The 13,847-nt window shown below is 46.9% G+C and overlaps 1 protein-coding gene across 3 annotated transcripts in view; it reads right to left on the reverse strand.

Annotated features, from left to right (window-relative positions):
- The window catches only part of SLC9A7 (solute carrier family 9 member A7), a 133,700-nt gene that overhangs the window by 53,659 nt on the left and 66,194 nt on the right, over positions 1–13,847 (reverse strand). For all 3 annotated transcript variants that reach the window (XM_047843727.1, XM_047843726.1, XM_047843725.1), the window contains exons 4-5: positions 10,495–10,571; positions 7,556–7,668 (exon numbers count right to left, since the gene is read on the reverse strand). In XM_047843727.1, the coding sequence (XP_047699683.1) occupies positions 7,556–7,668; positions 10,495–10,571 (190 nt within the window). The remainder of the gene's footprint in view (positions 1–7,555; positions 7,669–10,494; positions 10,572–13,847) is intronic.

The raw sequence follows: 13,847 nt of genomic DNA on the forward strand, positions 1-13,847 counted from the left end.
TTAAATTTTATTTTAGAGAGAGCACAAGTGAGTGGGGGGCAGAGAGAGGGAGACAGAGGATCTGCGCTGACAGCAGAGGGCTCGACGTGGGGCTTGAACCCATGAAACGCGAGATCATGGCCTGAGCTGAAGTTGGACGTTTAACCGACAGAACCACCCAGGTGCCCCTTATTATTATTTTTTTTATTTGAGAGAGAGAGAGAGAGAAAAAAAAAACACGCGTGAGCCGGGGAGAGGGCAGAGGGAGAAAGAGGGAATCCCAAGCCGGCTCCACGCTCAGTATGGGGCCGAATGCCGGGCTCGATCCCATGACCCTGGGATCATGACCTGAGCCGAAATCAAGAGTTGGATGCTCAACTGACAGCCACCCAGGTTCCCTTAAATTTATTTTTTTAATGCTTTTTTACATCTCGTTTACTGCCCGGGTTCCTTGTCTGTTTCTTCCTGTCAACTCTTTCCATTATGCTCCACTGTTTTACCCCTCTAATTTCTGAATTTTCCAATCCTGAGATATACAGTTCTTTCATAACCTCTATCGCTTTCTCAATTTCCTTTAGCTTCTATTGGAATATTAGTCTTCGTGTGCTTTGGTACCCGATTTTGCTGATACGACTTAATTATCTGCAACTTTATTATTCAGAAGGGTGATCTTCATTTTTTTTTCTTACAACATGCTTGCGTCCGATTCACCAATCTGTGTCTGCTGCTCCCTGTTAGGTGAGATGGGAAGACCCAGAAATAGCTTTTCTCCTTTCATGGCTCTAGGGCTCCCTCTGCTGGTTTTACATTGAAGTATTGAAAATATGGCCCCTGAGGGTAGCCACCCTCTCAATAATTTTCTTTAAGTGTTTATTTTTTGAGAGAGAGAGAGAGAGAGAGAGAGACAGAGCGCAAGCAGGGGAGGGGCAGAGAGAGAGGGAGACACAGAGTCCGAAGCAGGCTCCAGGCTCCGAGCTGTCTGCACAGAGCCCGACACGGGGCTCGAACCCACGAATGCGAGATCATGACCTGAGCTGGGAGTCGGACGCTTAATCAACTGAGCCACCCAGGCGCCCCGCCACCTCCTCAATATTCAATGAAATCTACTTCCTCTGTGTTCTATTGGCATCTGAGCTTGCTTTCTCCTTTAATGCCCTGTCAAGCAGGGTCCGTGGTCCCAGCCGTTCATTTTTAGGGAGTGGCTCTGTCCTTCCAGAGAGATTTTCACCAGGTGTTTTTTTGAGAGCCCTGAGGGCTCAGGTCTCTCTAGCAGCCTCACACCTCCTCCAGTGTCCTCGCCTGTTGTCAGCCACAAATCAGAGCCTGTAAAGCACCTCCCAGCTGTAACGGTTGTTATCCGATATGCCTACAAAGTTCTTTACTCCAGGCGGGGACCCCTCCTTTTGAGGGTGAATACTTGTAGGAACGTTCCCTCCTCTTCTCACCTCTGCTTCCTCCTGCACAGCTGCTATTCGGATCCCTAAGTCCCCCTGCTGCTGGCGGTTCGACGGCGGCAGATGACATTTGGGGATTCATGGGCCCTCCGTCAGCTAGCTGGAGCTCTGGTTTTCCTTTTGCTTTCCTGCTTTCTCTATTTCTGTTAGGGGTTAAGGAAGATTCCCAAACTACACTCTCCCCGTCGTGCTTTCCTTTTCAAGTAAGTTTAATTCATTTATAGAGGCGAAGCAAGAAGTGATGTGGATATGAAAGATGTTGACTGTGTCCGGAGGCTGCCCCAGGTAATGATGCCCCTCCGTGCTCCAATCGCTACTCTAACCGTTCGAACAGTAGCGGGACATCAACAGAAGCCACAGTTCCTAGAGGACATGTCAATCTCTTTCCTCCACCCTTAAATACAGTTTACTGGGTGACAGATTAGGAAAAAATCTTTAGGGATTTGACTGAAAACATTTTATTTTCTGGATTATCTATCTATCTACTGTAAGAGTACGAGTTGGGGAGGGGCAGAGGGAGAGGGAGAGAGAGGATCCCATGCAGGCTCCACGCCCAGCACACAGCCCGACCGAGGGCTAGATCTCACGACTGTGAGATCATGCCCTGAGCCGAAATCAAGAGTCGGACCCTCAACCAACCGACTAAGCCACCCGGGTGCCCCTGGATTATTTACTGCATGAACAGTATCTGTGGCTCCTTAGAGAAAATCCGTGCTGGTTAATTTTATGGGCCAACCTGACTGGGCCACGGGGACCTCAGATATTTGATTAAACATTATTCTGGGTTTGTCTGTGAGGTTTGGGATGAGATTAACACTTGAGTTGAAGGCAGAAGTCTCCTGCCTTTGGACTCGGCTTGGGACTACGCCATTGGCTTTCCTGGTTCTCAGGCCTCTGGACAGCAGATGTGGGGACTTCTCAGCCTCCATAATCACAGAAGCCAATTCTTTATAACCAATAAATCTCTTCTCTCTCTCTCTCTCTCTCTCTCTCTCTCCACACACACACACACACACACACACACACACACACACACACCTATATATTCTGTTTCTGTGAAGAACTCTAACACAAAACCTTTATTCTAGTACCTCATCACTCTGTGACAAGAACTCTCTTTTTAAAAAAAAGTTTGTTCATTTTGAGAAAGAAAGAGAGAGAGAGAGCAGGAGAGGGGCAGAAAGATAGGGAGAGACAGAATCCCAAGCAGGCTCTGCCATGTCGGTGCAGAGCCAGACGCAGGGCTCGATCTCATGAACCGTGAGATCGTGACATGCGCTGAAATCAAGAGGTGGACACTTAACCAACGGAGCCACCCAGGCGCCCCAAGAATTATCTTGTTTTAACCCAATACGAAAGAAAAATTAACAATGCTAATAATAATAACCACAATTACTAAGGGCTTACCATGAAGCAGGCACTATGCTAAACATTATTTTTAATGCTTATTTTTGAGAGAGCAAGAGTGGGGGAGGGGCAGAGAGAATGGGGGACAGGGGACCCAAAGCGGGCTCTGCACTGACAGCAGAGAGCCCGACACGGGGCCAGAACTCACGAACTGCGAGATCGTGACCTGAGCCGAAGCCGGATGCTCAACCGACTGAGTCACCCAGGCGCCCCTCTGAACACTGGACGGTGTCATTTAGGCCTCACAAAACCCTAGGTGGGCAGTACTATCATTTCCGCTAATTCAGAGATGAGAAAACGGGTCTGATGGGCTGCTTTCTCCTACAGCATCCAAACTCCTAAAATCTCAGTGGTCGAACCCAGGAGACGTTTTATCTGTCATTCCTATGACACGTCCACTGGGGGGCTGGCACCGGAGGCCTGTGGTCACACCAGTCACTCAGGGACGCAAGACTGCTAGAGGACTGGCGGCCCAGGAGACCTGGGGCCCAGGACTTTATCAATCAGGGTCCTGGCAGGAAACAGCACCCTCGAACTGAGCAACTTGAGAAGCGTTTAATAAAGGGATTATTTACAGAAGTGTGGGCAGACTCTGGGGAAACCACAAGAGAGAGAGGACAGCACGTGCGGGTGAAAACGGGGAGCTTTTATACCATCCCTCGGCCTGGAGGGTCCAGAGGAGGCGTGACTCTGCCGAACCAGGAGCTGGTCTGTGTCTCCACCCTCCTTCTGGTCTCCCACTGGTGGTCCCCTGTGGACACATCCCAGGGGAAACCAGCAGGCAAAGGGACTTTGAAATCTTCCATACAAACCAGCCTCTTGGTGCCAAAAGGAGGGTGGTGAGTAAATCTGGAGGGGCAAAGAGGAGCCATCCCACGTAGCCGCCAACTGGCTATGAGAGCTTAGCACACAGCAAAGTCCAAAGATTTAGTGAAGTGGGGGGTTTAAGCTCTGTGATTTTCCAGAGCTCCTGTGACTTTATTTTCTTTTTAGAAATGTTTTTTTTTTCTTTTTTTACAGTTTATTTATTTTGAGAGAGAGAGGGAGAGGGCACACACATGAGGAAGGGGCAGAGAGAAAGAGGGAGAGAGAGAGAAAATCCCAAGCAGGCTCCGTACCACCAGCGTGGAGCCTGATGTGGGGCTCGAACCCACGAACTGCGAGATCATGAGCTGAGCTGAAGTCAGATGCTTAACCGACTGAGCCACCCAGGCGCCCCCCTTTTGACTTTAAACACTATTTTCCTAAAATACTAGTTACTGGAAGTAAAAAAAAAAAAAAAAAAAAACAGTTAACTCACCCATAACCATAAAGGCTAGCTTGCATAATTAATACTAATCACAACGAACATTTACACAGCCCTGCTCTGAATGTGGCTGCTCTGGTTTTCAGTCTCTCATCCTCCCTGCCCATCACTTTATAAAACAAGGCACGAACCCTGCAGTGCCCCTTCTGAGCAAGCCTGTGCACGGCCAAGAGGAAGGAGCACTGTGGGTATGGACCACCAGAAGATGACGGGGCGGGGGTGACCTACTTGGTGAGTGGCTTCTCAAGGCGGGGAGTAAACAGACTGCTCCCCTGTACAGTGGAACCCCTGAAATCAGGGACAGCAGGATCACAACAGCTGTTTCTAACCGGGCGCGGACTAAGGAATGACGAGTAGTTGACCGAAGGCCTCTGGTACGGGTATCTAAAAAGTAGCGGGGGTAAAATAAGAGAGCAGACAGAGGAAGAAGGGAAAATCAAGAACCGGGATTTGTTCCTTCGACTAACTTGGCCTGAACACTTCACGTGTGTACTAAAGGGCACTTAGCACTTGCGAACCCTCAGTACACAGTGGTGAGTAGCGTTAAGTACAAAATAGGCTCGACTCAAGAGCCGTGGGCGCGAGTCACTGGAGGAGGTAGGGGAGTGCGTGTAGGCAGGTGGCAGATGGGACCTGAGCCTCAAAAGACAAGCAAGAGACTGACTGAGCAGCCCGGGTGATGCGACTAGAAAATTACTGGCGCCACCGATCACCGATCACCGATTTGGAAACCTGTGTCGACATTTCAGAAAGATTTCCATTAAAAAGCAGTTAAAGTTAATGTCCTAGAGGCGCCTGGGTGGCTCAGTCGGTTAAGCGTCCGACTTCAGCTCAGGTCATGATCTCATGGTCCGTGAGTTCGAGCCCCGTGTCGGGCTCTGTGCCGACAGCTCAGAGCCTGGAGCCTGTTTCAGATTCTGTGTCTCCCTCTCTCTCTGACCCTCTCCCGTTCATGCTCTGTCTCTGTCTCAAAAATAAATAAACGTTAAAAAAAAATAAAAAAATAATAATAAAATTAAAAAAAAAAAAAACATAGAGGGGGGCGCCTGGCTGGCTTGGTCGGTAGAGCACGCAACTTTTGATCTCAGGGTCATGAGTTCGAGTCCCATGTTGGGTGTAGAGATGGCTACAAAAAGAAATAAGCTTAAAAACAAAACAAAACAAAACAGAACTGGGATAGCGAAACCAAAAGGAGAGACCATTTTTTTTAAAAATGGGGAAAAGAAAGAAATTTCTGCCTGAGCCAGATGTGGATAGAGACCAATGTGATTAGCAGATGCTATGGTCAGTGCTTTATACCTGTTAGTTCATTTACTATTCGCAACAGCCCTGGGAAATAGATATCATTACTCCTAGTTCATGAATGCAGCAACTGACATGGAGCAGAGAAAGTGTGCCCAGGCCACCCTGGTCAGTGACTGGCAGGGCTGGAGCTCAAACTTACCCCTGTAACTCCACACTCTTTCTCAAAAACCAGGGTGCTTCAACCAGCCAAGCCTTCGATATCAATTTGCTTAGTGCTTTTAATAAGTCATGGGGCTAAGAGAGGTCAATGGTTTTTGGAACAGTGATGTTTTTCAGACCCATACGACTGTCTAGGGCCGTGCCATCCAATATGGTAGCCACTGGGCACAGGTAGCTATTTAAGTTGCTTAACATGAAATAAAATTTTAAAATCGGTTCTTCAGTTGCATTACCCCATATTTTAAGTGCTCAATAGCCACACGTGGCTACTGGCTACCATACTGGACTGGGCACAGAACATAGAACATTTCCACCATCGCACTGACCTAGGGGACTCCCCCGAGAGGTGGTGCAGTTGTGTGGTGGGGAGAATCTTAGTAGCTTTAAAATCATCGCTGTCCAGAAGGTTAGCGGGCCTTTCCACCGCCACTCTTGGGCCTCCACCATGTCTCTGCAAATTCTTCGCCTACGATGTACTCTCGGTGGTTGACATTATAGGAAGGAATAGCTGTGACTACTTTATGCGAACTGATTTAATTGTAGGTTCCACCTTTGAGAGGAGAGGGTTTCTGTTTGTTTTTGAGCTGTGGAGGAAGGGGGGCATATAATAATTCCACTTTTAAGAACTGGCTCAACTAACGCTTGAAAAATACAAGGTAAGAGATTTATTAATAGGAACCAGGTCACGGAGCAAAGGAGTTTACAAATAACATTATATTCACTCCAGTGGTACCAGAGTACATTTCCACTACAAAAAGGGCTTATTTATTTTTAATTTTATTTTAGAGAGAGTGCGTGCCAGTGGGGGAGAGGGGCAGAGAGAGACAGAGAGAGACAGAGAGAGAGAGAGAGAGAGAGAGAGAGAGAATCCTAAGCGGGACCCACGCTCAGCACAGAGCCCGACATAACCCTGAGCCGAAATCAAGAGTCGGACCCTCAACCGACTGAGCCACCCAGGTGCCCCAAGAAAAGGCCTTATTTAAATGAAATGATGTATTTCCGGGGCGCCTGGGTGGCTCAGTCGGTTGAGGGTCCGACTTTGGCTCAGGTCATGATCTCATGGTTCGTGAGTTCGAGCCCCGCGTCGGGCTCTGTGCTGACAGCTCAGAGCCTGGAGCCTGCTTCGGATTCTGTGTCTCCTCTCTCTCTGGCCCTCCCCTGCTTGTGCGTTCTCTCTCTGTCTCTCAAAAATAAATAAATAAATAAACATTAAAAAAAAAAAAAGAAATGATGTATTTCCTAAATGAGGCCAAAGGCAAGGCACGGAGGAAGAAGACAGTCTGGGTGTGGAAATTGTGACCAAATTAGACATTCTGAAATGAAAGACAAAAGGGAAAGAAATGCAGGTGGAAGCAACCCAAGTGTCCCATTGCCGATGGACGGATAAACAAAACGTGGTATATATGCACAATGGAATATTATTCAGCTTTGACACCTGTGACAACAGAAATGAACCTTGAAGACGTTACGCTGAGTGAGATAAGCCCGGCACAAGAAGACAAGCGCTGTACGATTCCACTTCTCTAACATATCTACGGTAGTCGAAGTCACAGGGACAGAAAGCAGGATGGTTGGTTACCAGGGACTGGAGGCAGGTGCAAACGGGGGTTGTCACTGTTTAACGGGTACAGAGTTCCAGCGGTGCAAAATGACAGCAGGGAGCCTGCTTGGGATGCTCTCTCTCCGCCCCGTCCCCTAGTCCCACGTACCCAACCTCGTAACAAATAAACTTTAAAAAATTTAAAAAAAAGAAATAAAAGGGAAACACACACCCTTCTTAGAAAAGCCATCTACCTCCGTTAGACCACTTCCGGTCTCTTCCTCCACCATTCCGTGCTACTTCTATTTCGTCTCTGTACCGCAACCAGAGTTAATGATCGCTCTGTACGTTTTAAGATGTAACTACTGGAATATCGGGATGACGAAGCCAATATGTGCAAAATACCTGGGTCAGTGGCAGAGATGATGGCTCCGAAAAAGAGACAGTCTGTGTAGTAAAACTTATCCGAGAGCTGCCCCACGACCTTCATGAGCTTCACTACACCGTACATGAGATTCCTGTAAGAAGTGAAGGTAAACTGCGTCAGAAGAGGAAACGAGACCCCGCCTGGGTAGCCTAGCCGACACGCGAACCGAGCAGCACCGGAATACCGCAGTTCGAGAGTGATCTGTGAAAACATCGGGCAGCTGTTGTGGTTGGACACTCTCACCAGGAACACGTGCGGATAAGGCTTTGGCACCAACAAATGGTTTGCAGTTAACGTCGTGGCGCTGACACATCTGAATGCCTACTCGATTTCTCAAAGTCGTGCTTACTCACAGCTATAAAGCGCGGGCCTCGGTTAGCAATGACTTTAAGGCATCTTAAGCAGCTGGGTAATGGAGAAGAAAGGAAGAGGAAGAACACTGCATCGTGGGTGATAGATTGCCACGAAACTCACAGGGTTCTAAGACAGTGTGTGTAATGCTGTAGAAATGAGTGCATGGGGCGAAGCTGGAGAGAGAGAGAAAAACCGGGTGGGCCACAAAGGTCTAAGTGTTCCACCTTCTCGGCTGGGATGGGTTTCCAAATTCTCTAAATGTGGTAGTGAAATACCAGTGCACCCACTGACACATGCGGCCTCTCCTTCTCTGCGTGGCTTGGGCAGGCCAGCCACGGCTCTTCTTGTACTGTGCAGGATGCGCCATGGCCCGAGACAGGCCACCAAGTTAAACATTTCAACTTGGCTACAGCACACTTCCTACAGGACAGCTCACAAAATGGGAGGAGTGAGGAGTGTTCAAAGGCCTAGTACATGTCACTAAGGGTGTGTGTGTGTGTGTGTGTGGTGATGGCAGCTGCAGGGGTTAGGGGAGTAAAAATAACCACAGAATAGACTCATTGTACGCTACAGCTAACACTCTCATGATACTCTTGCTGGTAAGGGCCACGTCGCGGCTCCTCTCCTTTGCACCCCGGGTGCCCAGAATGATACACTGTTCAATTTTAATTCCCAGTAACTCTGAGATACACGTTTGATTTGCCTTGTGTTGCTCGTCAATTACCTTTCAAACATTTCCTGAGAACCACACGTGCCTCTCCCTTTCCTTCTCCCCCAGACTTAAGACTCGGGCGCTAGGCTTCTCTCTGGCGGCCTTTTCCCATCTGGCCACCCATGCCAGTCATCTAAGCTGTCACTCTTCCATGGCTCGTCTCTCTCAAAAAGGACAAAGCCCGAGCCCCTTCTTTTCTGGCCACATGGAAAGCCCTGGCCTTGTATCTCCAGCTTTCCGGCTAAGTTTTTAAAAATTAACTAAGGTCCACGCTTTCTTCAGATTTTCTTAGCTTTTACCTAACGTCCCTTTTCTGTTCCAGGATCCCAGCCAGGATACCACACGACACTGAGCCCTCACATCTCTTTAGTCTCCTCCTGGCTGTGACAATCTCTCAGACCTCGTGTGGTTTTTGATGACCTTGGCAGTTTTGAGGAGCACTGGTCAGGCGCTCTGTAGAATGTCCCTCAGCTGGGACGTGTTGGACTTTTTTCTCATGACTACACCGAGGTAATGTGTTTGGCGGGGGGTGGGGGGTAAAGTGCCACTGTCATCACAAACATCAAGGGAGCAGAGTATCAGTGCGATTTACCACTACTGCCTGCAAACCCCCCTCCCTGTACTCCGTGGAAGGAAGGAAATCACTGCGAACAGCCTGCAAATAGAGCAGGAGGGGAGGTACATTCCTTCACCTGCGGGGTGGGGGCGGGGATCGACATACCTTATTTGGAACTCTTCTGCACAGGAGATCCGTCACCTCTCCCCCATTTATTTATTCTCCCAATCATTTATTTTTTTATTTTATTTAAATGTTTAATGTTTATTTATTCTTGAGAGAGACAGAGCATGAGCAGGGGAAGGGCAGAGAGAGAGAGAGGGAGACACAGAATCCGAAGCAGGGTCCAGGCTCCGAGGTTTCAGCACAGAGCCCGACACAGGGCTTGAACCCACAAGCCGCGAGATCACGACCTGAGCCGAAGTCGGACGCCCAACCGACTGAGCCACCCAGGCACCCCTCGCCCAATCAGCAGTGTCGACATCAGTAGACACTCAGAGGTTTGCTTCATGGTTTGGGACCAGTACGATGTTATTTTGTTGTTCTTTGGCCATTGGCCTTGGGGGAACTTTCAGGTTGGCTCTGTGTCTCTTTGACATGCTCTAAGTTCTTCCATGTGTCTGTTTTCTGGGCGCTTTCTTGCTTTTTTGGCACTGTGCTATGCCCTGTTCTTATCTCATGTATTTGCTGCCCTAGCCCTAGAATCTGCGATTTCTGCAAGGCGTCCTGCTTCTTTTTATTGGAGAATGTTATCAGGAATCAAGATTGGGGGACTAGGTGTAATTTTATTTCATTTTAATTAAGCCTAGTCTTAATTTAAATAGCTACGTGTCATAAACATCAAAACATCATCATAAACATCAAAATCCTGGGCTCTGCTGGTGTTCAGGGGCTGGGGTGGGGGTCAGGGGACACGGGGAGATGTTGCTCAAAGGGAACAAACTTCCGGTTAGATGATTAACAAGTTTGGGGATCTAACGTACGACATGGTGATTATAGCTAATAATACTGTATTGCATACTTGAATTTTGCTAAGAGAGTAGGTCTCAAATGTTCTCATCACAAGAAAGAAATGGTAACGATGTGACAGGCTGAAGGTGGTAGCGAATACTATGGTGGTAATGACTGTGCAATTTCTAAATGTATCAAGTCAACGCACTGTCCACTTGAAGCTCCCAGGATGGAATGTGTCAAGTGTATTTCAGTACAGCTGGGGAAAACACCAACTCTGTGGACCCATGTGGATCTCATCTCTTTGGGAATGTTAATTTGGTTAATGACAAAGAGTAACTTACCCAATAATGAAGCAGGAAACGGCAGTCCCCAAGAAAGCATAAGCCAGAATAGACCCGAGATTTCTGAAAAAGTGTCTCTACAGAAAACAAAAGGCAGGAATCACATTGTGATTTTTGATACTGAGCATGAGAAACACAGTAAAAGTCTCTTGAAAGTGAGACTTTACTTACTGCCTCCATTATAACAAGAAGTGAAATTACTCCTGAATAAAGCTGTTTAGCTATAAACATTGTGGTTTTAAAATATCCCTTGTCCCACTAATCACTGAGGAAACAAGGGCTTGGTAAATTTCAGACAAAAGTCCCCTGATTATATTAAAGTACACGGAGAGAGAGAAAGTGTATGTGAGAGAGTGAGTGAGTGAGTGTAAGTAGACCAATCATTTTCATAGATTTAGCCCAATCTATTTACTGGTAACTTCTGGTGGTGGTGTACCTTAGATCATTACAGATCTAAGTTTCAAACTGATAAAGTATGCAAGTGCTGTCTAAGGAGCTTTCTGCTAAATTCAGTATCAGAAAACAGTGTCCTCAGTATCCGCCTCATGGCATCGGAAATATCTCCTGATATTCTTCTGGATTTATCTTTGCAGCCTGGGAAAGAGGGCCAATAAAAACAGAAGTGGAGAACTGAAACATAGGTAGCTCCGTTTAATCTGGGCCCATTTGTAAGTTATATATATATATATATATATATATATATATATATATATATATATGTGTATAAGTTTATATGCTTATACCAATGTAAGATCTAGCAATTATTCAGAAATAGATGGCAAAATTGCAATGCTCTCAATGCTTCTGTACATTCACTGGTTACCTTCACACACACACACACACACACACACACACACACACACACACACACACACGGCTTTAGTTCTTATAAGTTATTATGCCCATGGGACATTCTGATGTTTAAAGTCCCTGTCCTTGGGGTTCTTAGGACCCTGAGCCATGGTTCTTACTCGTCAAGGCATAAGCTGCTCTCATCGGACAATGAGAACTATTTAACAAAACCAGACGAACCATAAACCCCCAAACACCCTAATTCAATAGGGGCCAGGAAGACTTCATCTAAGAATTTTAAAAGGCAGGAGAGTCCCAGTGTACTAGCTGAGCGACATCAGGGAAAGACAGGGCTTGGGAAGAACTCAGCATCATCAAAGCAGCCACCACGAAGTGCCCAGTGCTTGGCCCTCTCTGAAGCTGTGAAGAAGGTGTCAAGGAAGGCCTAGGGCCCCTAAGCCACCTGCTCAGAAGAGAATCCTCCAAGGGCTTGCCACACCAGCAGTCACCAAATGGGGGTGCTGCCTGTATATATTATGCACACATTATGTCTGCCTTTTAAATCAGTCACTGTCTCCAGTCTTTTTTTCTTTTTTTTTTTTTTTTTTGCTTTCTTCTGGGTAACCATCCCTAGGGTTACTTTGAATATGTTAAGTAAATTCATATCCGTGATTATTTGCCCAAACAAAACATTAGGAATATAAATCTGCCACCCCAAACACCCCCATGACATATCCTAAAATCTCACACACTCACACACACACACATGCACACACACACACACACAACTACCCGTCTCTGTTCGTATTTGCTGATATGAATTGGCATACCTTGAAAAGAAAGGTATGCCAGGCCACTTATTTGTGTCTCATTACACCCAGTACTTAATTATGTGCCTCACAGCTTCCAAAGTGCTTTCACATACAGTGTAGATGCAAGACGTCGAAAGGCTCCAGAACCACATCCTCGTAGGGAAGAAAGCACAGCACCTCCTGGCCCTAGGACCGGATTCTGGTGGAATCCTCTGTCTTTCACCCTGTTCTCATTTGGCTAGTCATGTGTGGCTCCCCATGGCCGGGACCGAATCAAAGCTAATTCCAATGATTTGGAATTCCAATGGTTTGTTCAGGTTAGGGGGAAAAAAAAAAGGCCCACGTCCCCCTGACAACTATATGTGCCTAGGTCAAAGGGTCTGAATATCTGTCTCCGTAGCTGCCATTAACTGGTGAGTTATTACACATTTAATTGATAACAGGTTTAATCACAGGTGGCAAAACCAGACAAAAACCAGCTATTTCAGTGCCTTTATAAGGACTATCTAAAAAGGAAAGTGACTGAATGAACAGCGGACAGCCTGAAAGACTGCCATCTTAAAAACTTAGGCTCAGGTGGTTGACTGTTGCTTTCGGCTCAGGTCGTGATCTCACAGTTCATGAGTTCGAGCCCCGCGTCGGGCTCTGTGCTGCCAGCTCGGAGCCTGGAGCCTGCCTCGGATTCTGTGTCTAACTCTCTCTCTCTGCCCCTCCCCCGCTCGTGCTCTGTCTCTCTCTCTCTCTCTCAAAAATAAACGTTTAAAACATGTTTGAAAAATAAAATAAAATTAAAAAAATAAAAACAACTTAAACTGGTAACTGGCAAAGCCTGTTATTTGTTCTCCTTCTGAGGAAATAAGTCTGATACAGGGAAGGCTCTGCAGAACCCAAAGTGTTTTTCAGCCATTAGAGCAGCTCTCACAATCAGTGATTTGGTTCCATTTATTTATTTATTTATTTATTTATTTATTTATTTATTGAGAGAGACAGACAGACACAGACAGAGTGTGCAAGTGGGGGAGGGACAAAGAGAGAGGAACAGACACAATCTGCCATGGGGCTCGAACTCAGGAACCATGAGATCACAACCTGAGCCGAAATCACAAATTGGGCGCTTAACTGCTTAACTCACTGAGCCATCCAGGTGCCATACCTTATGTAACTGTAGTACAATATCAAAACCAGGAAACTGGGGGCGCCTGGGTGGCTCAGTCAGTTAAGCATCCGATTTTGGCTCAGCTCATGATCTCATGGTTCGTGGGTTCGAGCCCCGCGCCTGGCTCTGTGCTGCCAGCTTGGAGCCCGGAGCCTGCTGTGGATTTTGTGTCTCCCTCTCTCTCTCTGCCCCTCCCCTGCTCAGGCTCTGTCTCTGTCTCTCTCTCAAAAACAAATAAACGTTAAAAGAAATAGTTCTCTGTCATTTTATCACATGTAGACTTGCGTATCCATTGCTGTATCAGGATACAGAACTTTTCCATCACCACAAAGATCTCTTTCAGGCTGTCCTTTTATAGTCACACTCCCTACCTCTGCCATCCCGAGCCCGAGGCAGCCACTAAGTTGTTCCCCGTCCCTATACTTTTGTCATTTCTAGAATGCTATTACATGAAATCATACAGTCCGTGATCTTTTGAGGTTGGATTTTTTTTCCCACTCACCATAATGCCTGTGAGATCCATCCAAATTATTGTGTGTATCAATAGCTTGTTCTGTTTTATTGCCGAATAGTATTCCATGGTATGGGTGTTT

The sequence above is a fragment of the Prionailurus viverrinus genome, chromosome X (assembly GCF_022837055.1).
Source record: "Prionailurus viverrinus isolate Anna chromosome X, UM_Priviv_1.0, whole genome shotgun sequence".
NCBI classification, from domain to species: domain Eukaryota; kingdom Metazoa; phylum Chordata; class Mammalia; order Carnivora; family Felidae; genus Prionailurus; species Prionailurus viverrinus.